This window comes from Homarus americanus, unplaced genomic scaffold, assembly GCF_018991925.1.
Source record: "Homarus americanus isolate GMGI-L3 unplaced genomic scaffold, GMGI_Hamer_2.0 scaffold24260, whole genome shotgun sequence".
NCBI classification, from domain to species: domain Eukaryota; kingdom Metazoa; phylum Arthropoda; class Malacostraca; order Decapoda; family Nephropidae; genus Homarus; species Homarus americanus.
The window spans coordinates 5,143,883-5,169,066 of NW_024721079.1; the positions used below are offsets into that span (position 1 = coordinate 5,143,883).

The window sequence follows — 25,184 nt, forward strand, 5'->3', positions numbered from 1 at the left end:
TGTTTATGTTGTATGTTTGTTTATGGTGTTTGTTTATGTTGTATGTTTGTTTATGTTGTATGTTTGTTTATGTGTTGGTATGTTTGTTTATGTGTTGTATGTTTGTTTATATATTTGTATGTTTGTTTATATGTTGTATGTTTGTTTATATGTTTGTTTATGTTGTATGTTTGTTTATGGTATGTTTGTTTATGTTGTATGTTTGTTTATGTTGTATGTTTGTTTTTGTGTTGTATGTTTGTTTATGTTGGTATGTTTGTTTATGTTGTATGTTTGTTTATGTTGTATGTTTGTTTATATGTTGTATGTTTTGTTTTATATGTTGATGTTTGTTTATATGTTGTATGTTTGTTTATGTTGTATGTTTGTTTATGTTGTAGGTTTGTTTATATGTTGTATGTTTCTTTATGTTGTATGTTTGTTTATGTTGTATGTTTGTTTATGTTGTAGTGGTCCTGGAGGTGTTTGTTTATGTGTAGTGGTCCTGGAGTTGTTTGTTTATGTTGTAGTGGTCCTGGAGTGTGTTTGTTTATGTTGTGTGTGGTCCTGGAGGTGTTTGTTTATGTGTAGTGGTCCTGGAGGTGTTTGTTTATGTGTAGTGGTCCTGGAGGTGTTTGTTTATGTGTAGTGGTCCTGGAGGTGTTTGTTTATGTGTAGTGGTCCTGGAGGTGTTTGTTTATGTTGTAGTGGTCCTGGAGGTGTTTGTTTATGTTGTAGTGGTCCTGGAGGTGTTTGTTTATGTTGTAGTGGTCCTGGAGGTGTTTGTTTATGTTGTAAGGTCCTGGAGGTGTTTGTTTATGCTGTGAAGTTGTCCTGGAGGGGGCGTTTGTTTATGTTACAGAGGCTTTGGTGAGCGTACAGAGTCAGTCGGGTGGGGGGGGGGGTCGGAGGTGGCCGCCCTGACCTTTACAGTAGTGGCTCTGGAGGGCTGAGGGTTGTCTCTTAGCATCCGGTGTCCCGTCTCGTCCTCCTACGTGGTCACTCTCTTACACTTTACTCCACACACACACACCTAGCATCTTCACTGCTCTTGCCTCCTCTACTCGGGAATTTCTTCTGGCAATTATCTACTTCAGTATATGTGAACCTTAGATAAATGAACGTAAGTGTGAGGCAAGTAAGCTATGAAGGTCACCTCGGGAATCTAATGGTGTTCGCAGTCGTTTAATGGTCCTAGTTTGACTTACTTCGTGTTATGATTTTTGTCTCGTGTGTTCAGTTATGCTTGAATAAAGTAGCGTGGGTGGGTAGGTGGGGAGGGAGTTGTGAGGTAGCGGTGTGTCTGCCACATGTGAGAGAGGAGTGTGTGGTAAGTGAGGTCAGCGGTGACCCATGAGGAAGGTGTGACCGTGCGTGACCTGCCTCAGCTGCTGCTACCTATATACTCCTCCCGCCGCCCTCCCATCCCGTGTTCAATCTGAAGGCGCCCACCAAACCGCTCATTTTGGTCCTAATACACGCCACCGCTAGTAGACACCGCCGTCACTTTTTTTGTGAACGTGATCTTTGGGCGGGGAGTGTTTGGGCATGCCCTTGCCCTGGCCCATGCCTGCACCCTTGTCCACGCCCGTACCCTAGCCTACGCCCTTGTCCACGCCCGTGCCCTAGCCTACGCCCACACCCTAGTCTGTACCCGCACCCTAGCCCATGCCCTAGCCTACGCCCGCACCCTAGCCTACACCCAGCACCCTAGCCCACACCCAGCACCCTAGCCCACACCAACACCTTAGCCCACGCCCAGCACCCTAAACCACGCCCAGCGCTCCTTACGTCCATTACTAGTCAGTACTCGATAATGTCGTATATTGGCCTAAGTGCGTCGTGCCAAGCATCTTGTTATGATCCCGTCACAACACTAGGCAACATAGTGTAAATGTTAGGATGCACCTACAGTGTTTCCAGCAGGTGTGACGAGGATGCTGGTGCCTGGTGTAGATTGATCCTTGGCAGGTGCTTATTATTGAGTCACATCCCTAAGAATCAATGGACCAGGAGCGGTAATAACGGACTAAGTACATTTTACGAATCGTCTAAAGAATCTTCATCCTAACCCTAATCTAACCTCCCCTCCCCTCCCCTCCCCAAATATCGTTAGGGTGGTTGAGCGGGTAACTCTTTAGGTGAAATAAGCCTGGGGTGTAGATTGTTCAGGTGATCTCATTTTACGGGCCATTCTGCGGTAATCTTCTACTTGATTATTACCCATCAGCCAAGGTTAGCCAGAGGGTATTGTTGTCACTCGTGTTGTGTGTGATGACGCGAGTTGAAACTTGCCAGACATCATCATTACCACTCCTGTGTTTCCTCTAGGTCAAGGGTCAGTGGTAAGCCGAAACGTATTAGTGTAACAAGTCTTGCAGATTTAGATGGAAGGATTGCCCGCTTTTAAGTATCATTATTATCTGCCAGGTCAAGATTTTTGAGGGCCACGACGACAGAATTTAAGGTCGTCGTTGATAGACATAGAATTATAGCCAGAGTGTGTTAAGTCTCTCATAATTATGTTGAAAGTTATCAGTGTCAGAATGAAAATCCAATTAAATGTTTTTTTGTTTTTATTTACAAACATGATGTAACCATTGTTGTAATAATTCAGTGGTATTGACAAGTAATCTATATGAGGCAGTAGTGGAATCACGTGAATATTACCCCACACCCCCTCCCCTCGCTGATGAACAAAGACGCTAACCCGACTTGGAGGTGGGTTAGTTTAACGTTAGGGTATTTAATCATCAGGTGAAATAAGTGAGGGGGGGGGACTAATCTTCACGTGATCCCTGTAATGTTTCTATAGTGGACAACAGAACCAAACAAAGCAGCGTTTTTCAGTCTTTTTATGGGTATTTTGCTACGTATAGGCCTACCCGTGTTGTTGATGCCTACCAATTTGTACAGCACACTTTTGTTTTTGCCGTTTTAAGGAACCTCTTCACGTAATCCTGTCAGTTTCATCATCTCACAGACACAAGAGAAGAGGCGTGGGAAAGTAAGGTCGTTCTCGTTGACACTAATCCTTTGAACAAGTAGCGAACATGTACCCAGCAATGCGTTTTAATAAGTAGATATAGACATTGGGGGAAGCTGGGTCGATATGGTCAAAACCTTGGTCGTGTTGCAAGAGAGAGAGACAGAGAGAGAGAGAGAGAGAGAGGCTTTAATCACTACAGGTATATGAGAACTAACCAAAATATAATTCGATTGCAACATTATTAACATGAATCGTGAAGCAACTGCCTTTTATCCGTAGTAAACTTTGATTCACGGTTTAGCGTCGTGGTGTGATTATTAGCGTACTTATCACATTTACAGTAGTCCCGTTCATTGCATACTTGTGTGAGGACAGGTTGTGGTGGGCGGTGTGTCGAGGGGGGGTCGTACAGGTGTCACACGCCTGTCTGTGGTCATATCCCAGGCTCTCCTTGTTATATGGTTGTGTCAATACCTGGCTCCCATCTTCGCATATTGTGTTTACGTACTAAGTGGCACTGTCTTATTCCACACATCTTGTTATAGACCTGTGTGCTAGCCTTAGAAGACTCCCATTATTGCTTTGTGTGTGTGTGTGTGCAGGAGGGAGAGAGGTAGTGTTGTCAACTTGGAGGTATACTGTCAACGGGAAAGGGCACGAGTGTAACCAGTGGAAGTCCATCATCCGGTCGTAACAAAGATCCGTACTTTATACTCACAGTAACTGAAGATAACACACAGGGTTGCCGTCGAGTCTCTGTGTACTTCCGTCACCATGTAGATCGCCGTTTAATTTATGTAGACGTGTGTCATGTTAGGCCAGTCAATACGTCCTTAAATCACCAGGTTTGGGAGGACGATACAGCACACACAGGCATTTCAGACTCCGGGCCCTGTTCTATATCTGCCCCCTCCCCACCGCCCCGCTACCACCCATTAGATTTACCGTAGTGTGTGTGTGTGTGTGTGTGTGTGTGTGTGTGTGTGTGTGTGTGTCGTGAATCTCCCACCATTAGGTTAACTTTCAGACCATTAAGGCGCGAGATATAGTGTAGCGTAGTACATTATGAGAGACGGAGGGTTCACGTGGACGACCGACAAGTCAGTCACTGTATGATGGTAACAAGTCTCTCTCTCTACGGTGTATAATGATAACAGGTCTCATGTAAACAAAGCTGGATATATACTGCATCCGGGCAGCATCCTTTAGGTACCTCTAACTAAGTTCTCCACCTCCTGTACTGCTAAAATCCTCGGACACCTCCTCCCCCTCATTCCTCTCTTTGCTCTCCTTTTCCTCTTGTTCCCGTAGAGTTCGGTAGTTAGTTAGTTAGTTAGGGTAATAAGGACATAACCCCCTTGATATCAGGACAGAATGGGTTATTGAATGTCTTAAGATGAAATTAGATAGCTAGGCCATTCATGGTAAAATTAGGGGGTTAAAACTTATATCACCGAATGATTAACCAACCAAACACTATTTAGGGGAAGTAGGTTAGGTTAGGTTAGGTTAGCGTTGGGGTGAAAGATTCTTAAGGTTTCAGGTTGTAAATTAGGCTGGGTGACACTGAAAGCTCTTTCATTTCTTTTTTTCATCTGGTCAGGCAAATTTATTATTATTATTATTTCTTATTTTAGTGTTTGTGGAGACTTGCCCGAGTGGTTATCTTATTTTTCTCGAGTAATATAAATGGTAATTACATAATGTTAATCAGTGTCAGATTTGACTCACTGTGTGAAGGTGGGTCCCAGAGACCTGACAGCCAGCTTAGGACAGTGGATGTAAATCACTCTACCTTCCTTCACTGTTCTTAAGTGTGTGGGAAGTGAGGTCATGAACACAGTACAGTAGTATTATTTTAACAATATCCTCTTTTCGTTTAGGAGCAAGATTTGTTTTAATATAGGAGTAAGATTTATCTGTTTTAATATTGGTGTAAGGCTTAGCTGTTTTAATATAGGAGTAGGATTTAACTGTTTTAATATAGGAGTAAGAAGTTTTAATATACTGCAGGAGTAAGTTTTATTTGTTTTAATATAAGAGTAAGATTTTTCTCTTTGGATTTAATTAATAATCAGTACTAGAGGTAATTATACTCTTAAGGTTTATGTTAACTTTTCTCGTGTGTTTATTTTATGTTAACTTTTGGTTTATTGTGTTGCAGGTGAGTGTTGACACGAGACAGACGATACATAGTACAGCAACACACGTAAGTAGTGGTCCATTAGCCTGGGAGAAAATGTGGAGATCGCAGTTAAATCTCCAGTCACTCTTTATCTAGTATTAATGAGCTTAAAATCGTGAGGCGACAGCGTGGAGAGCCAAGCTGTGAGGTTGGTGGCCAGGCAGTGTGAGTGTGTATGTGTGTGTGAGAGAATCTCCCTTCTTCCCTCCCTCACTTCCCTTCACGAGAAAGCTTTACTCTTATCATCACCCTTGTATCACACTCTTTTACGCACTTACGCCGAGTAGTAGACGCTAATCAAATCTCCCCTCGTGCTGCTAAATGTCGACACAAAAATTGGGTCTGAATGTCAGGTTTCCCATTTTCGGTGATGGAACCAACCGGCTGTTGCACTTCCCCTCGACCCCGCAGTGGCGGAGGCACGATAACTCCTGCAGGGCTGGATCAACACATCTTGCTCTCCCACCACCTCACTGCTCCTCTCTCCGCCACTGTTGGGTGCAAGTGCAACCGTGGCCATGTGCGTATGCAGCAGTATACGGAATCGGTCAGCAGTAATTGCTGTATTATTGTATAGTAAGCACATGTCTCTGATACAGTGGGCGGGGCCGAGAAAGTGGCGGGCCAATCCGAGGGGTGAGTTGCTTGGTTACCCCGCCCACGGCCGCCACAAGATGAGCTAGGGTTATCTCCTCCGTATGTGAGCATCACTCCAAAGTTGTGGCGGCAGTGAGAGGCCCCACTGTTCTCACGCACCGTGCGGTCCCACCTCCAGGATTTACGACCTTCTTAAATCACCGCCGATGTGTTAATAACCAAATTGCGGCAGTGTACAAACTTACCATCGACCAGGGACTGTGTGCCGAGGTGGATGTGTCATGTGAGCTGTAGTGAGGTTGTGTTGTTGCCGGAGGACCTGTGACGACAACAACAACAATGTTTTGTACTTACCCCTACTACAAGACGCCCCTGGTCTACATGCCGCCACACAAGCCACTCGGGGTAAGGCACTTCAACGCTCCCTCTCTCTCAGTCTCCCACAGTCACTTCAGGATTGCAGCAGTAAGTGGGGTCATTCCAGCGAGGTCCTCCCCATACAAATAAAAATAATTAATGATCTTCAGAATTGAGTGATGGGATAAGGGCTCCCACCTGGAAAAGATGTGCACGCTGCCGTGGTTAATGGAATCCCTTGTAAATGAGAACGGTTAGTGAGGTGGTGGTGGCACGCGAGGGCTGGGAGTACTGTGGTTCCGCTGGTCACCCCTCTTAACGCCCATCCTCACCACCACCCGTCCATGTACCCCTCTGTTATTGTTCATATAGGAACGTCTGTGGTCATGTGAGGAACTAGTGCCTCATACCTTCTCCTTGTTCTGTGTGTGTGTGTGCGCGCTATTTTGTTTCAGTATTTTAGACCAAAGAATTCGTCAAAAACTGATTTTTAAGGGTTAGGTGTCAAGGGAGCGTCAAGATACTGATTTATATGTAGGGTGTGGCGTGGCCAAATGACCTGCGACCCCCACCCCGGGCTCCACCAGACCCTTGGGGATTTAACTTGATCCAACTTCCGGCCGTTTAGGGGTGTAGTGACCACCGGCTGCCACCACCCGCCCGCCCGCCCCTCACTCACACCCTCTTAACTCTTCCACCTGGCTCGCTTACATATAATTTGTGACTGGTTTTACGTTTGTTGTAGAGTCATATTTTGAGGTGATAGTTAAAGTAGTGCGTTGTGGAGCAGTTAGTGTAGTGTATAAGGGGGGGGGGTCGTGTACAGAGTATTTTGGTTTGGTATTCCCAGGATGGTGTCAGCTCCTGACGTCCGCTCCGCCGCTCTATCCTGTCTTCTGTGTCGCCTAAGATTCCTAGTGTGGAGTTATGGGTGTTGATTCTTATACGTTTGTAATTACTGTGTGTAGGGCATACATCACCTCTACCTCACACCAATGTTTGTTCTTATATTTGTATTTAATTTTTTTTTAACAGGACGACAATACTCGCCACAAAAATGCACCATTTATTTAGGGGGGAGAGAGTTGCCACAAGTGTTTTAGGTAATACATCCGGTAGGTAGCTTGAGATTATCACACTCGGCTTCTGATTTATACTTAGAAAATTACCTGTGTATAAAAAAATGTTATATATACATATTTATTTTTAATTGACGTTTACAAGAAGGTTCCAGGATTTGTGGAAATTTTTGTATTTGACTTAATTTTCGAGCAAGTAGATGTTGGTTGTAGATGTTGGTTAGATATTGACTGTGTTGTAGATGTAGTAACCTGGTACCTGACAGTGGTGGTTGGCGAGGTATGCACATCCTTCTGATCACTAGGTTGGTGCTTGTGTGTCGTGCTGGGAAGATCTTAATGTCAGTTCACGTTGTGGCTGGACTAGAGGAGGTGGATTGGTACTCATGTCAACTGTATGTTTGTTAACGTGACTTCCAATGACATAGATGTATACTGTTCTTTATTGATCTTATGTGAAAATTAGATATGGTCTTTGTGCCTAATAGAATAAAACACACACACACACACACACACACACACACACACACACACACACTGTTCTCATTAACTCAAGTGTCTAATTCAGCCTTTTTTATAAAGTGTTGCATCAAGAAACTAATGTACTCGATAAACTGTTATACCCAGTAACATGCTGCCCTCAAACAAACCGCTGCACTCGGTAAACTGCTGTACCCAGAAACCTACTGCAATCTCCCCAATAAGCTGCTGTGCCCTGAAAATTGCTCCATTCAGTCGACTGTTGTACCCAGAAGCAACCCTCGACAGCCTTGAGAGAGAAAAGTGTCACCCGGCGATGATGATCTTATATTTTCGTCCCGGTGCCAAAAAGGCGATATAAAATAAATATATTCACTAATTTACATATCTCTATAATCTGAGGCGGACCTTTAAAGCGAGGGTGATCAGCCTCCAGTTTATATTAAGTGTGTGTGTGTGATTATACTAGACACAGTTTTAACAATAAGAAGGTAAACATCACTAATCTGTGGCAGATAAACCCACGTCAAATATGGCCAGAACATAATTAAGACGCCATAACAGCACGAAGAGAGTTGTACTGACAATGACCTACTTAAAAAAAAAAAAACATCACACAAACGAAAAATTGAAAATGTTAAAATTCAAAGATATTAACACCTACTGCTGTGCCCTCTTTGTTTACAAATCTCTCAATCACTTGCTTGACAATAATTATTTCCAGTTCTGGAATAATCAGAGATACAACTTAAGGCACCCAGAGCTACTAAGACCACCCCCCCCCCATGCGCTCCTCCCAGTCCCAGACCTCCATAAAATATCATGGTGTGAAGGTGTGTAACAATTTACCCCCACCCGTCCAAGCAAAGACTACGTTCCCTTTAAATCATCTCTTAAAAAATATCTATTGTCTAAGTATTTATATTTCTTGTAATACCTACTATATTTACAGTACCTGCTTTTATTGTACCATCAAAACCGTTTTATCGGAAATTATCATGTAAATAGATAAAAAATTACCATTTCAATAAATATATTTGCCAACTAGATATAATCCTGACAGCTCTGTCCTCTTGCTCAACCTTAATACTGTACAACCCATGTTGTACTGCTCCCCCATTATACTACTTATGTTTTTCAATTCCTCTGTAATTTATGTATATACTTATAATAAAAAAAAAATAAATTTTGAAGTGATAATCGTGGTAACATTAAGAGATGTTCTTATATTACCACCTTGCTATTGTACTATACCAGATGATACTAAATGTTACATAATACTTGAGATAAATGTATAGTATATATCCGGTGCCTACAGGAGAGCTCAGGTCCTCAACTGGCTCAGCCATGTTAATATTGATATTATTATCCACTCTGTATCTGTGTTTTTCTGGATAAAAAAACTGTTTCAATTTAATTCAAGGGAGAAATGAACCTGTGTGTCAGATAGAGACCGTGTTACTTAGGGACTGTTCATCTGTAGCCTCACGCCCTGCATGGTCCTGGCGAGGGTGGGGTGGGTGGTGGTGTTCAGGGTTGGTTGGTTAGTACAGTGTTTGTTGTTTATTTTACATCTTCTTGCCATTTTAACTTTATCACCCAAACACATGGATTCGACCGACTGTATAATTATTAATAAGCACTAGACTGCTCATATAGTGTAGGAAAGATGTTGGGCTGAGTAAGCGTCGCCCCCCCCCCCCTCCAAACAATGACTACAGTATACTTGAGTGTTCCTTAGGTCAGTATAGATCACATAAGGAAAAGGTATAAAAGTAATTGTCGAGTGTTTAGATACTTTTAATTTCTTATGCTTCTTATTTTTATGTTAGGGAAAGTCGAGGTTAAGAGATCATACTTAAGTAGTGTGTCGCTGGTGGCTGGTAGGTCAGGTGACTGGGTCTTCACACCTTCATAAACACTGTGTTATTCGGGGGATCGGTGGTAGAAGCTGTACCGTTCTTGCCTCGCAAGCGAGATGTCCCGGGTTCGATTCCCGGGCCGGTGGAAGTTGTTTGGACTTAAACTTCCTTGCCCCCATTAGTCCCTGTTCACCAAGCAGTAAAGTAGGTACCTGGTGTAAGTCGAAAGTTGCGAATTCGTATTCAGGGACAAGTTGTTGGAGCTTCCAATAACTTGAGGACATAAACCACTGACTCTTCAGGCTTCTACGCCCTTGACTCTTCAGGCTTCTACGCCCTTAACTAATGAGACATAAAGGCAAGCATGAACTTAGCATGCTTCCCTGTTGGGCTCTGTAAACGCTTCTGCGCTTCACCTTACACAATGATGTAGGGGAGTGCCCAATAATAATAAAAAAAAAAAACTAAAAAAAAAAAACTTATTCTCCTTTACGTGTGGGCATAATGAAACACGTGGCTGTCTTATATTCAAGGTATGACTATAAGCTTTTGTTTAATGGCGTCGAAATTGCACTGAGACTTTGTTGGTACTTAAGTTGTGTCCTGTAATCCCCATTCATAAGGAGGGGGGAGGGGTAGACAGGGGTCGATTCTTTGCTGAAGAACATAGAAGTTACCTTCGTTTTACTTCACTATGGCAGAAGAAAGTGATAGTTGCCCTGTATTGCCAACACCCTCACAGGACTTCCTCACTGTTTATAGGATCCCTTCTGCAGTATATATTTCTCATTATGATAAAGTTGCCTGTACTGCTAGAAGGTAAATGACGTCTACCTAACAAACACTAACTTGTCTTCCTCATAAGGTTCCGTCATTGTTTTTTGAGTAATGATAAACTGTAATGTAAATGGACTTAGAAAAAAAAAGAATATTATTTGAGTATTTTTTGGAGGTGAAAGACGGGCCGACCTTGTTAATGTATAAGAGGAAGATTAACTAACCTGATGCTAACATGTACTGTATATCACCCAAGAAAAATGGTTCTCCAGTTTGAGTTATTACAAGGTTTCGTCTTGTAGTCTACACCTTCCTCCATACCACACCCCCATTACACCACAGTGCCACACTTTCCTACATAACCCCATCCTCTCACACTACATCCTCCCTCACACCACAGTGCCCACACCTTCCTTTATATCCCTATCCTCTCTCACACCACACCCTCCTCACACCACAGTGCCCACACCTTCCTTTATATCCCTATCCTCTCTCACACCACACCCTCCTCACACCACAGTGCCACACCTTCATTCATACCCCTATCCTCTCTCACACCACACCCTCCTCACACCACAGTGCCACACCTTCCTTCATACTCCAGCCACACCACAGTGCATAATCTTTCCCACAACCCAGCTTCACCACACCACACCTTTTACACAACGTACCTCCACCCACCACCACAACTTTTGGATCTATAATAGGTCGAACGAATTCATCCAGCTGAATTTTGATTTTGGGATAATTTTGTTAGAGCGATGTTCATTGATGATTTGGATAACATGTTGAAGGTATTACACACTAGGTTGTGGCAGATCTCCCGCGTCTGCTGTCTGCCAAATTGCATCTCGCAGTGAATGCTCAGTATTTTCTACCACACGCTTATGATGGAGTCAAGTTGTTTTAACACCCAAATATTATCGTATGTAGGTTAAGGCACCTCCTTTATTTTAGATCATGGCACCACAGAGGAATTACCATCCCAAAGTTTGTGTAACTGTGCTGACATACTGAATAAACTTGTATTCTGCATTAAGTATACAGTGTACGAGTGTTGAATAACAGTTGGTGGCTCATTGTGATTCAGTTCGTGGTAGCACTATTGATGTTTGTGTTGTTGTTGTGTGTGTGGTTTAGGCTGCTGACCTCTTGTGATAGTTCGTGAGTTCTGAGAGCGTTTATGTCAAGGAACTAGGGAGTGATAGCGGGGTAGCGAGTGGGTGGATGGGTGGGTGCGGCCGCAAGGGTGGGGGGGGGGGAGTATGCTAGCCTCCTGATGGACTCCAGATGAGGCCCTGAGGGGGTGAGCCACGGTGTTGGTGCCAGTGCCAGTATTGGTAGTGCCTCCTTTGCTGCGACACCCCGTACATTGCTCACCTCGTTCCATGGTTACACAGACCTGACACCCAGTACATGTTAACCAAACTCGGGACGGGTCGGGACACTATAGGGAAGCGTGAAGTGTTCTGCTTGCCAGGTTGGGCTGAAAGTATAACCTGTATAAAACCTGTACGGCTCGGTTAATTACGTTAAACATTATCACAACTGATAGTGCCACTCAACCACGAATATCGCTAAATCCTCGCGTTTATCTGTTGTAGTGTTGTATATTTACGCCAACACTGACCTTGTTCAGGAGACTCTTAATCTACCTCATTGGTTGGTGTATGACGCCTTTATTGCTTGGATAAGTCACCCCTCTACTGCACATCCATTAAAGGCAGGTCCGTCTGTGAACACTTCTGCTGGTTCCTTTGTTTCTTAAATTTGCTGGCAACTTGTTGAAAATCTGGGACGTCGGATATTAACATTATTTTATCTGATTGTACCCAGAGTTCTCCAGTTTTCTCTGAAGTTATTTTCCATGTTCTATTTTGTCTGGTAACAATAAAGAGTTAATTTTATAGTACATAATAACCAGTTATTCCAGTATCTTACACTTCTATATTATTATGCATCTTTAGTAACCAAGTGTGCGTGTGTTTAGGCTGACCCAGTATATAGTTCATGTGTTGAGTGAATGATAGGGAGCAGCACACATTGTTTTCATGTTTTCCTGTTTGATAGTCGCCCTCCTTGATTAGTACTCAGCAGTTGAGGAAGCACAATAACCTTTTACAATATTATCATAGGTTAGCAGCTCCTTCTATCAAAGTCCACATTATCGGTCGTATCAACTTTATTGATATGGATACGATACCTTGTTGTGGTTGCCAAGGTCAGGTCTGTCGACATAACGCTACCAGATCCTTCACTTTGTTCCTCCGTCTTCAGTGACTGGGTCTGGTAGGGGCAGCGCGGATATAGTACCTTACAAATCCAAGCCTTCTGCGCGCCAGGAGGCATGATGGTCGGCACCAAGGTCTATACTTCCATAGACCTTTGCCGGCACTACACTGGACCGCCTTCACCTCCCCAAACTGTATAGTTCGCTACGCATTCACAGTTAAGTGGACTGTCAGTTATCGTACACATCCTGAAACCTTAATATCGTATGCAGTTTATGGAGGACGGTCAGAGACACCCTGTATGTGTCCGTCTTGTGCTGTCCGTCCGTCCGTCCGTCCGTCCAGATTCGATAACTTTATCTAAACCAGAGATATTATTTTAATTAAATTTAGTCTGGGTGTGGGCCATGGAGGAGGATCCGATTACATTTATATGTGTTTATGACTCGGCGTCTAGGAAGATGGTGTGTTTGTATGTTTGTTGGTCCATGCTTGTATGTGTGTATTTCATTAAAGGTAAAAAGCTTGAAATCAGAAACTCTAAACCTCTTGTATGACGACTCTAAACCCCTTACATGACGACTCTAAACCTCTTACATGATGACTCTAAACCTCTTACATGATGACTCTAAACCCCTTACATGACGACTCTAAACCTCTTACATGACGACTCTAAACCCCTTACATGACGACTCTAAACCTCTTACATGATGACTCTAAACCTCTTACATGACGACTCTAAACCCCTTACATGACGACTCTAAACCTCTTACATGACGACTCTAAACCTCTTACATGACGACTCTAAACCTCTTACATGACGACTCTAAACCCCTTAAACCTACATGACGACTCTAAACCCTTACATGACGACTCTAAACCCCTTATATGACGACTCTAAACCCCTTACATGATGCCAGACTCTAAACCCTTACATGATGACTTAAACCCCTTACATGACGACTCTAAAACCTCTTACATGACGACTTAAACCTCTTGCATAAAATGACTCTAAACCCCTTACATGATGAGACTCTAAACCCCTACATGATGACTCTAAACCCCTCACATGATGACTCTCAAACCCTTACATGATGACTCTAAACCTCTACATGACGACTCCTAAACCTCTTACATGACGACTCTAAACCCCTTACATGACGACTCTAAACCCCTTACATGACGACTCTAAACCTCTTACGTGATGACTCTAAACCTCTTACATGACGACTCTAAACCCCTTACATGACGATTCTAAACCCCTTACATGACGACTCTAAACCCATGACATGACAACTCTGAACCTCTGACATGACAACTCTAAACCCATGACGACTCTAAACCTCTTACATGTCGACTCTAAACCTCTTACATGACGACTCTAAACCTCTTACATGATGACTCTAAACCCCTTACATGACGACTCTAAACCTCTTACATGACGACTCTAAACCTCTTACATGACGACTCTAAACCTCTTACATGACGACTCTAAACCTCTTATGATGACTCTAAACCCCTTATGATGACTCTAAACCCCTTACATGACGACTCTAAACCCATGACATGACAACTCTGAACCTCTGACATGACAACTTAAGCAGAAGAAGAGTGAGTGAAATTATACTTTGTTTATGTTAAGGAGACTGCTATGTTGTTGTTGTTGTTATTGTTGAGTGTCACGTGTGTTGACGTAATAAGTGCCACGGGTTCTTTATCATCTAGTCCGTAGCCCCTTTGAACTAGTACCATAAGGTCCTTTATTGTGCCACGGACTCTTTAATTCTAGTCACAAGCTCTCAGCGAGTGCCACCGCCCGCCGAAAAGAAGAGACGGAACAACAAAATCGAATCTAGCAAAAGATTTCTTAACTCATTTGCAGTTTAGTACTTTACAACGTGCTCAGTATCACACACACACACACACACACACACACACACACACACACACACACACACACACACTACTCACTCACTCACACACACACACACACACACACACACACACACACACACACACACACACACACACACACACACACACACACACACACACACACCAAAAGTATTGTTTAACGATAAGGAAAATGGTATTGTGATGCAGTGGATGATGTACTGTATATTCGCCTTTATTTATTGATGCCGGTGGAGAGTTAAGTGTAGGAGTGGGGTGTAAGGGGAGGGAGAGTGCAGGTGGGTGGTGGAGTGTGCTGGTGGGTGTGTGCAGGGATGGGGGGTGTGGTGGAGCGGGGTGTGGTGTGGGGAGGGAGAGTGCAGGTGTAAGTGTGGTGGAGCGTGGGTGTAAGTGTGGGAGGGAGTGCAGGTGTAAGTGGTGGAGCGTGCTGGTGTGGGTGGTGGAGCGTGGGTAAGTGTGTGGTGAGCTTGGGTGTAAGTGTGCGGGAGGTGGGGTGGGTGTGGTGGATGGGGTGTAAGGTAGGAGCGGTGTAAGTATGGTGGGAGCGTGGGTGTAAGTGGAGCGTGGTGTAAGTGTGGTGGCGGTGATGATGTTAAGGGTGTATTACAGTGGAGTAGATGTTTCGGGGTGTAGATGGGATGGATAAATTTGCGGGTGTAGTAGGTGGGATATGGATTATTTACGGGTGTAGTAGGTGGGATGGATAAATTTACGTAAGTAGTAGGTGGACTTGGATAAATTTGCCGGTGCATTGACAGACATGGATAAATCTGGAGATGGATAAGTGAGCGTTCTAAAAGGGGGTTAGTAGTGGCAGGCATTAACGGCATGTGACGTATACTCCCCCTCTTCCGCTCCCCTGACTTCCCCCTTACCCTCCTCTCCCCTGACACCCTACCCCTTCCCTCCCCCTCTCTCCCCGCTGCTCAACACGGTGCTTGCTCGCCGCCGTCTCACAAGTCGGTCTGGAGATGCTTCCCCCACATCTCGTATCGGGACTATCGACTCGGTAATGGATGACTCGTGTTCCTCACCCACCACTCCTACACGCCTCCTCTCATCCTGTTCCTCCTCCTTCCTCTTTACTCCTCCTTCCTCCTTACTCCTTCTCCTCCTAGTGGTGGTCCGAGAGAGCCGGCTCTTAAGTCTCCCCTAATACTTGTTTCTTCCTCCACTTACTTGTGTCCCCACCCAATTCGGCTTCTTAAACACCCGCTACTATCACCACTACCATCACAATCAACACTATCACTACTATCACTACCACCACTACCACAACAATCAACACTATCACTACTATCACTGTCACTACTACTACTACTACCTCCACTACTACCACACCATAACCCTCTGATAATACTAACATCATCACTACCACCACTACTACCACCACCACTCACGGATAGCAACCTCACTATTGCAATCACCACCACCACCACCACCACTACTACCACCAACACCACTACCACCACCACTCACGGATAGCAACCTCACTATTGCAATCACCACCACCACTACTACCACCACCACCAACACCACCACTACCACCACCACTCACGGATAGCAACCTCACTATTGCAATCATCACCACCACTCGCTGATATCAACACCTAGTATTATCGTCACCCATTAGTCCTACCACCATCCAATACAACCACCACCACTATCACCATTACTCACCACCACCACTACTACTACTATCATCACCGAATTTCACAAACACCCTCTACTGTCACCACCACCACCCACACCACATCTATTAAATACATGATACTGTACCTTGCAACCTGGAATAAAGTAAATACCGTTTGAGTAAAGGCCATTAGAGTAGGCTATTATAAAGCTGGCCATACTCGACATTGAACCACCAATTACACATCGTCTGCTACACAATTCTTACCCTTACGTGTATCAAACATTGACCAATCACAGGCTAGCTTCTCCTCTTCCTTTATGCATTGATTTGTATTGAACACATCTTAATCAAAGTGTCGTATCTCAGCTTAATAATGTATACTAGTTAATCCTGTTATCATAAACCGGATCTAAATTGAGCTTTTTGCTGCGTTAAGTTCATAAAAGATTAGATTTTTGCCGAGTGTGGAATATCGTCTAATTGGTCATTACTTTCATATTATCAATCGTCACCACGACCACCATCATTATTATTTTCACCTCAACAACCATTATTTTTATCGCAACCATCATCATCAATAATGTCTTCATCATTATAGATGAAACCGCTGTGACATCACCATCGTCGTCGTCATGGGCCACGTGGGTAGGACTTGGGATTAGTGACCACAGCGTTGCCACACACACACACACACACACTATAGTTTTTCTCTTAGTGTGTTGTTATCAGGTGTTGCAGGCTTTACATCTACCGTTTTGGGCGAGTCGTTTTTACCGTGACGTTTCGTTTGTTTGTTGAGATATAGTTTTGTTATGTTTTGTGAGAGTCGTCTGCGTGGCCAGGGCGTGTCTGGTGGGGGACGATGGGCGCCGCTATACCGGAGTACAGGGGGTGGTGCCATCACTCACCTGCCGCCGCCCCCGACAACAATGCTCGGCCAACAATGGTGTTATACTGGTGGAGTCAGTAGGGGGCCCCCCCATAAGTCTCCCTCCCCCTTTCCCCCTGTCCCCAAGGTTGTCCAGGAGAAACACGCGCCCAGGATGTTGAAATATCTCCTGGTTCATCTTTTTTGCTGGAAAGTTTATCTGCAGCATCAACGTTATCATGTGAGTGTTCTCCCCTTCCCCCGCGCCACCGAAGAGAGGAAAGAGTCAGGTCGTGTTTCAGCATCACCACCAGGCTGACGTGTATAGTAACCCCCTCACCCTCCACCACACCTGTCACTTAAGATGCGCTACATAATTATTCCAACCATTTAGATGTCGGACTTGGTAGGATTTCTTTTTGGATGGAGCAAAAAGATGACGTTTTTATAACTTTTGAGGGTGGATGACGTTGAGCGGTGAGTGACCTTGCGTGACCTGCCTTGATGACGTTGAGTGACCTTGTGTGACCTGCCTTGTTGACGTTGAGATACCAAGCAACCATATTTTAGATAACTTTATTCATCAGGACTACGACGATTGTTGCTGATGTAGTAGATGTTTCAATGGTAGCTCAAGATTTTGTGGGTTGTCATATATATATATATATATATATATATATATATATATATATATATATATATATATATATATATATATATATATATATATCTTGATCTGCCTTATTTATCTTCAGTTCCCTGAAGATGTTCTGAATAAAGACGAAGCTAAGGTACCTGTTGTTTCCATTTTCCGTGATTTTATCAAGATTTATCTTATCCACGTTTTCATATATATATATATATATATATATATATATATATATATATATATATATATATATATATATATATATATATATATATATATATATATATATATATATATATATATATATATTGTAGAGGATGGTAAGAACTCAACGCGTCAGTTTCACAAAATTGTCAAGACACTAGACTGATCCGCTTCACAGAGACGGACTTGTTTTATGTTGTGTGAAATCCTGCTTTAAGGAGACGTGGGAACTTAATGTTGTATGTTAATATTAAGAGACGAGGAGGAAACTTTGCGCGTGTGGGGTGTGAGTCAGCCGCCGTGACAGCTACAAATTTAGACCATAAGGCGGGTATGTGTCCTGCACGATTTTACGGATGGGTCGCTTCAACTTGCTGAGTATTGGACGAGGAGATTTTGCATATATCATCACTACCCCCCTCCAGCTCGATTTCCATACGGCCAGCAGTTGAGGGATAAAGCTGGGAGGGAGCCACGGTGCCTGGCCTGCCGCGGATGCCTGGCCTGCCACGGTGCCTGGCCTGCCATGGGTGCCTGGCATGTCACGGTGCCTGGTCTGCCAACGTACCTGGCTTACTGCTTTGCTAAACGTGCCACGGTGCCTAGCCTGCAATGTTCACCTGGTGTGCCTGGGTGCCAAAGCCTGCCACGGTACCTCGGCGGCCAGCAGTGATGCAGTAACCAGCTGTGATCCTTTGGCCAGTTACTGTGCCTCGACCACCCACGATGGTTGGCGAGTCACGCTGTCTTGGCCAACCACCGCGCCTGTGGCCAAGGAGGAGTCAGGTGGTGAGGCCCAAAAGCAGCAGCGCCTTGTAGAGTAGAGAAGACAGACGAGTGCAGTAAGTAGGAGGCAGATGAACCTGCTATTAAAAAAAATATCTTGCGAATCCTATGTTCGACTCGCCAATAGATAAAAAAAACATTTTGACGTGTGTGTGTGTGGGGTTTGTTGGCGTGCACCAGCGACGAAGAATTGTTTTGATATCATGGCTTAAGAATGAGGGGAAGGGAGGAGGGTGTGGTCTTTAAGCTTAGTAGTAGAGGGGAGGGAGGGGTCAAAGCTTTGCACAGTATGAGGGGAGAGCGAAGGAGCACTGAGGGTTCCTTGTCAAGGCTAATGTAGCTGTAGCCAGACGACTTAAGGATAAATTGCTTCGTTTTAAGAGATGATCTGACACTGTACTTAACCTGGGCATTTGCTTCACTATGGAGAGTACCGTCCCATGACCCCAGCACCGTGACCTCCCTTACCCCACCCCAGCACCATGACCTCCCTTACCCCACCCCAACACCGTGACCTCCCTTACCCCACCCCAGCACCATGACCTCCCTTACCCCACCTCAACACCGTGACCTCCCTTACCCCACCCCAGCACCATGACCACCCCTACCCCTACATTTGACTGGCACCATGAACAAAAACAAAACAAAGATGATGTCTTTGCTGTATTTTCCACACCATAACCCCTACCCCAGAGCAGTGCCCCCCTCACCCCTACCCCAGAGCAGTGCCCCCTCACCCCTACCCCAGAGCAGTGCCCCTCACCACGACCCCAGAGCAGTGCCCCCTCACCACGACCCCAGCCTTTTGACTCCACTTGTAACCTACAGTACACTGACCCTAAGCTGTGTTGAAGGGTAGAGTGAAGGGAAATCAGCAGGATTGGATGGGATGTAGAAAACCGGCAGAAAATCCAGCAAGTGGAGGGTAGTGTGGATTTCGAAGAGAGGTCAGTATTAGTGGAGAGGGTGTTAGGGTGGAAGGGAGGCAGAGGAGATTCAGGACCTGCTGGAGAGAGAGGGGGAAGGAGGGAGGGAAAGAGAGAGGAAGAGCTGTGTTTTCCTGTTTCATTTTAGCCGGGGGCGCCCCCTGGTCACTCGGGTCGATGGCAATGAATAAAAGAACGACTTGGAAATATGGCACAGAATCCCCGATATTTGGGGGTGGGTGGCAGACGCTCCTCAGCCCCCCCCCCAGCCACCTCACAGTACTTGACCCTGGCTACCACCCTAGTCCTGCACGCTCACACCCCCACCCTCTCCTCCCTTGTTCGTAGTCTGATAGCCTCGTCCGTCAATCCGGGTGGTTCCCTGGTAGTTCTGGTGGTTCCCTGGTAGTCCTGGTGGTTCCCTGGTAATCCTGGTGCTTCCCTGGTAGTCCTGGTGCTTCCCTGGTAGTTCTGGTGGTTCCCTGGTAGTTCTGGTGGTTCCCTGGTAGTGCTGGTGGTTCCCTGGTAGTGCTGGTGGTTCCCGGCAGTCCTGGTGGCTCCCTGGTAGTCCTGGTGGTTCCCTGGTAATCCTGGTGTTCCCTGTAGTCCTGGTGCTTCCTGGTAGTTCTGGTGGTTCCCTTAGTTCTTGGTTCCCTGCTGGTGCTGGTGGTTCCCTCTGGTTTTCCTGTGTGTGTGTGTGTGTTTTAGTTTGCACATACTAAGGACATGTTTGTACGTGAAAAAGCAGGTGTGTATGTACCCGTGTCTGAATGAGCGTGTGTGTGTTTGTGCGTATGAGTGTTTTGTGTGGGGAGGTGAGTGTATGTATGTTAGGAGAGTCAGCAGTTATGTGTATGGGAGGGAGGGGGGGGTGCGTGTCCAGGGTTGTACATAAACGTGGTGACAGGTGATGTTAACTGAGTCTCCTAGTGTTGTGTTATATACCTGAAGTCATTAGCTCACTGAGGTACTTAACTAAAACTTGTGAAATTTTTGTGATTCCGGAAATTGGATTTATATTTCATAGTATCTTATCTGGAGTCTTAAGGTATACTATATATTGTATCTGGAGGATGGAGTTTTGTTTTATCTGGATACGTTTTTTTTTTGAACCAGATCTCGGAACTTTTTTTTTTTTTTTTTAGAATCGATGTCAATTGATTCATGTTTGGTTGTCTCACCTAAAGTACTGTTAACAGGTATAATAAATAAACACTTCTGGTGATACTAACTATTTGCTGTGGTGACTTCGTGTTATCTAGTATTATATAACACGAGGGTTTACACTCTTAAGCTAAGCTATGAATCTCTTAGAATCCGGTTAAAAATATCAGGGTATTTTAGGATGTGTTAATCTCGAGTCCTCAGGTAAGTAACTCCAGATAATGTTCTCTGCGTGTGTTGGGTACTTCCGGAAATTAGTGATGTATGTGTGTGTGTGTGGAGTGGGGGATGGGGTGGTCTCAGCTCATCAATGCAAATTTAGTGCGAGTAAGTCACGGTCGTTGATGGTGGAAGGTACTGCTACTGTGTGTGTGTGTGTGTGTGTGTGTTCTACCATCACACTATTCAGTATATAGTCGTATCACGCCTCCTTGTACCCGAACGCTCTACTTGGTGTTCCAGTGCTTCTCATATACTATATGCACTGTCAGAATCCCGCATCATCTTCTCCTCCTCTCTTATTCTTCCGTCATCCTCCTCTTGTCCTCTTGTTCTCCCCCCTCCTCCTCTTCCTCTCTTCCTCTTCCTCTCTCCCCTCCTCCTGGCTCCCACCTTACAGTTCTTGCACCTCGCCGCAGTACAACTCACTCCCTACTCAGGTCTCTTCTCCCTTACGTAACCAACAGTTCCTCTAGTGTATGGCGTTCACACACACACACACACACACACACGTCTCGACATCCTAAGCGTGTCATTCTTCCCTCCCACACGATGTAAGGTCCTGTGGGATTGAACATGTTGCAGGCAGAAACAAATTGTTACGTTGTTGCTGTCATTTCCGCCCACCTTGAGTAACTTCTTCAGAAAGGAAATTTATATAATAATAATAATAATAATAATAGTAAGACATGCATGTGTGTATTGGGTGTGGGTGTCGTACACTTGTAGTTCAGTGTGGTGGAGGTAACGTGTACAAGTGTTTTGTGCCCGTCTTGGGGTTCGGTTTATATGAGAGAAGATGAGAAGTTATTATTTTTTCATCTTCTTTTGATGTATTTCAGTGACATGTAATACTGGGTAAGTGTACTGTGTGTGAGTTAGAGGCGTAGGTGTAGGGGTGAGTATGGGCATGCTGTTATAATCTGCCTTTTGGTGGCTAGTTGTCAATGATAGTACTGTATAGTTATTCTTATTTGTGTGAATGGGGCATTGATGTGGGTGTAGGTGGCGCGTGCTACACCCTGGCTGCCGCTGGTGTATCACCACACTGCTTCCACACAAAGAACGATATGGAAATTACCGGGAGGGCGGCGCCCTTTGAAGCGGTGTGGCGCGTTCCCTCGACACCCGCGCTGTTAGCCGAGTTAGTGGCGCCCCCGGCCAGCTCGCCCTGCCAACCCGCCCTGCCTCCTCCCCTGCCAACCCGCCCTGCCTCCTCCCCTGCCAACCCGCCCTGCCTCCTCCCCTGCCAGCCCGTCCTACCTCTTCCCTGCCTCCTCTTTTGCTGCTAACCTAACCTTACCTTCCCTGTCAGCCCGCCTTGCCTCTTCAGCCACCATCCCTCTTACCTCCCCTGTCATCCCTTCAGTCACCTCTGTTACCGCTCCTTGTCAGTAACTTTTACACTCGCCAGCTGTCATTGCCACAACAGACCTTTTGTCACTTGGTAAAAATCACTGTTATCCACTGTCATTGGCATAGGTAGTCTTTTGTCACTGTCGACATCACATACTGTCTGCCACTGTCACTTGTCATATTTGTCACTTCTAGTAAGAATCACAGGCGTCTACTTTCGTTGTAATCTGTCCTAACTGTAACTGAGAGTAATAATAACTGTCGGCCTCTGTCACCCACAATAACACTATAGTTGTCTCTGTCAACAAAAATCTGTCATACAATGTCATTTGTCGTCGTTGCATTAGTAGTTGTTGTTATTGAGTTATTGTTCAGCCATAACAAGTAAGATTTGCATTTTTTCCGAATCAGATGACAAATAGTGGAATAGCGTGTATGGGAATTTATCTTGAGTGTTTTTGGTGTGTGTGTGTGTGTGTGTGTGTGTGTGTGTGTGTGTGTGTGTGTGTGTGTGTGTGTGTGTGTGTGTGTGTGTGTGTGTGTGTGTGTGTGTGTGTGTGTGTGTGGTCATATTTATTGTCTATTCAAAATTTACGGCCCTATTCCCTGTATTTTGGTGCTGCAGGATATTATTTAATGTTCGTTGGTGAAATCTTCATACTGTATAACTCATCTGGTATTAGAATATAAACTTGGCCTACACGAGGAACACCTTGCTTGAGGGGAGGAAGATGGAGAGACAATTCTAGCTAGGTAGGAGTCGGTTGCGGGATAGTTCTTTTGTCTTGTCTTACGGTGTACTCGGGTCAGTTAGGGTGAATTGTAGGGATGATAAAATCTTGTTATAACTAGTTAGCTGTCATGTTGTGAGAAGGGTAGTAGAAGAGTGACAGAGTAGTGTGGTGGTGCGAGGGAAACAGGGTAATGGAGTGAGGGTAGTATGGAGGTGAAGAGGGAGGAAGGGTAGTGTGGAGTGGAGGCTGGGAGGGAGGGTAGCGTGGAGGCTGGGAGGGAGGGTAGCGTGGAGGCGGGCAGGGAGGAAGGATAGTTTGGAGGCGGGTATGGATGGACGGTATTGTGGAGGCGGAGAGGTAAAAGGGTAGTATGGAGGTGGAAGGAGGGTGAGGGTAGTGTGGAGGCGGGGTTGGAGGGAGGGTAGTGTGGAGTGAGGGAGGGGCGGAAGGAGTGACCAGCTTCACCTCCCGGAGTGGCCAGTGAAGGAACGTCTCTGATGGTTTTATGATGACCCCAGCCGTGGTCGCCGCCTCCCTCATATTGCGCTTTTTCTCCCCACTGTCCACACGCCGGGGGAAAAACTTGGCCGGGGTGACGTTCACCCTGCCAAGAGTGACTCCTGTCTCCTTCACCCACACCTTCATATATCCCTGAGTGTATCTCCACGCAAGAGGGAAGGAGGGGTGAGTATATGTCTTAAGTGTGTTGTATGGCTCATCGTCACTCCAGCAGTACAGTATTAATATAAAGTATATTTTGAGCTTCATCGATACAAGGTAAACAACGCCAGGGCCTTTATTTATTAATTTCGGAATGTGAGTAATTGGTCGATATTTACTGGATACCAAAAAGAATATATCTCACACTTGTAGATATTTCAAGGTCAGTGAGCGCCAGATGCCCCGGGAGCACACAGTAGCGGGGACAAGGAGACTGACCGCCTCTCGTACTGTGGAGTCACGGTTCTCTTGGATCAATATATTTCTTGCCATGTCCCACAAAACTTGTCCATCGTACCAACACTTCATTATTGTTCCATTTCAAAGAGTAATGAAGGTCAAGACTGAGCGGTGCGAGTTGAGGACCGGGGGAGGGGGGTGTTGGAGTATCACCGTGGGTGTTGAAGGTGTTCGTGTGGGCTTGATTCCGTTGTTGTATTCGTGTGTTATCGAGTGTCGTGACGTCATATCCCCATGTAACAGATACTCACTTTTAAACACAGCTTGTGCCTCCACTCTCCTCCTACTGTAACACCTACTTTGTTTTTAGTTTACATACAATATAGTACAGACACCTGCTTTGGTTTTTGCGCCTAACAATTTGACCCGAACTACTGTATGATGAACTTGTCTTTGGAAACTTTTGCTTCTGGTCATAAATGTATTAACTTGGTCGTTAGTTACCGTTGCAAGGGTCAGATCTAACAAGAATTTGTATTAAACCTCGTTGAAATTACAGGTTTAGTAATGGAAAGAATTATGTGTGGTATGATTGGATTATAATTAGTTTATATTGAGATTTGGAGAGAGCGTGAGGGTGCATGGGGTTGATGGTGGTAGTAGTGGTGATGGTTGTGGTGTTGGTTTTGGTGGTGTATTGGTGATGTTGGGGTTAGAATATACAGTATATTGATTGTGGGAGTGTGTAGTGGTAGTAGTAGTAGTAGTAGTGGTGGTGATAATGATAGTAGTAGTAGTAATGATGGTGATAGTCGTGATCATATGGTGTTAAGAGTCATCCCGTCACGCACTGGACTCCAACACAACCAACCACCCAGCCTGTTAACCAATTCTGTCTGACATTCACATTTACCTTTTATTCACATCCACAAAGGTTAAGGAACGCTGGAAATCACAGGTCAGTCGTCAAACATTCAGTAATGGAATTTTAAAAGACTCGATGATGTGGCTGTGGGTTATGTACTTATAATGCGAAGAAAGGCAGCCGGTGTCAGTCCTTCGTGGTCTTAACTTGTAAATATAAGATGGACACACACACACACACACACACATACACACACACACACACACATACACACACACACACCCCTCCTCCTCCTTCGCATTCTTCGTCTTCGTCTTCTGTGTTAAGATTGTTGTGAAAGGCATCCGAGTGGGTTGCCATAATGTGACTGGGGTGATGTCCCAAAGTGACCGAGTATGACTGAACCGAACAAGCTGGGGTAAATACT

At 44.9% G+C, this 25,184-nt stretch overlaps 1 protein-coding gene across 10 annotated transcripts in view; it reads left to right on the plus strand.

The window, feature by feature from the left end:
* The first annotated feature begins 5,851 nt into the window (after nucleotides 1-5,851).
* The window catches only part of LOC121861465 (transcription factor 12-like), a 71,473-nt gene continuing 52,140 nt past the window's right edge, over nucleotides 5,852-25,184 (plus strand). For 4 of the 10 annotated variants that reach the window (XM_042359200.1, XM_042359202.1, XM_042359207.1 and 1 more), the window contains exon 1: nucleotides 5,854-6,215. In XM_042359200.1, coding sequence (XP_042215134.1) covers nucleotides 6,090-6,215 — 126 coding nt within the window. In that variant the 5' untranslated portion in view covers nucleotides 5,854-6,089. Of the gene's footprint in view, nucleotides 6,216-25,184 lie in introns of all 10 variants that reach the window. The other 6 variants (XM_042359201.1, XM_042359206.1, XM_042359208.1 and 3 more) reach the window with 3 other exon arrangements.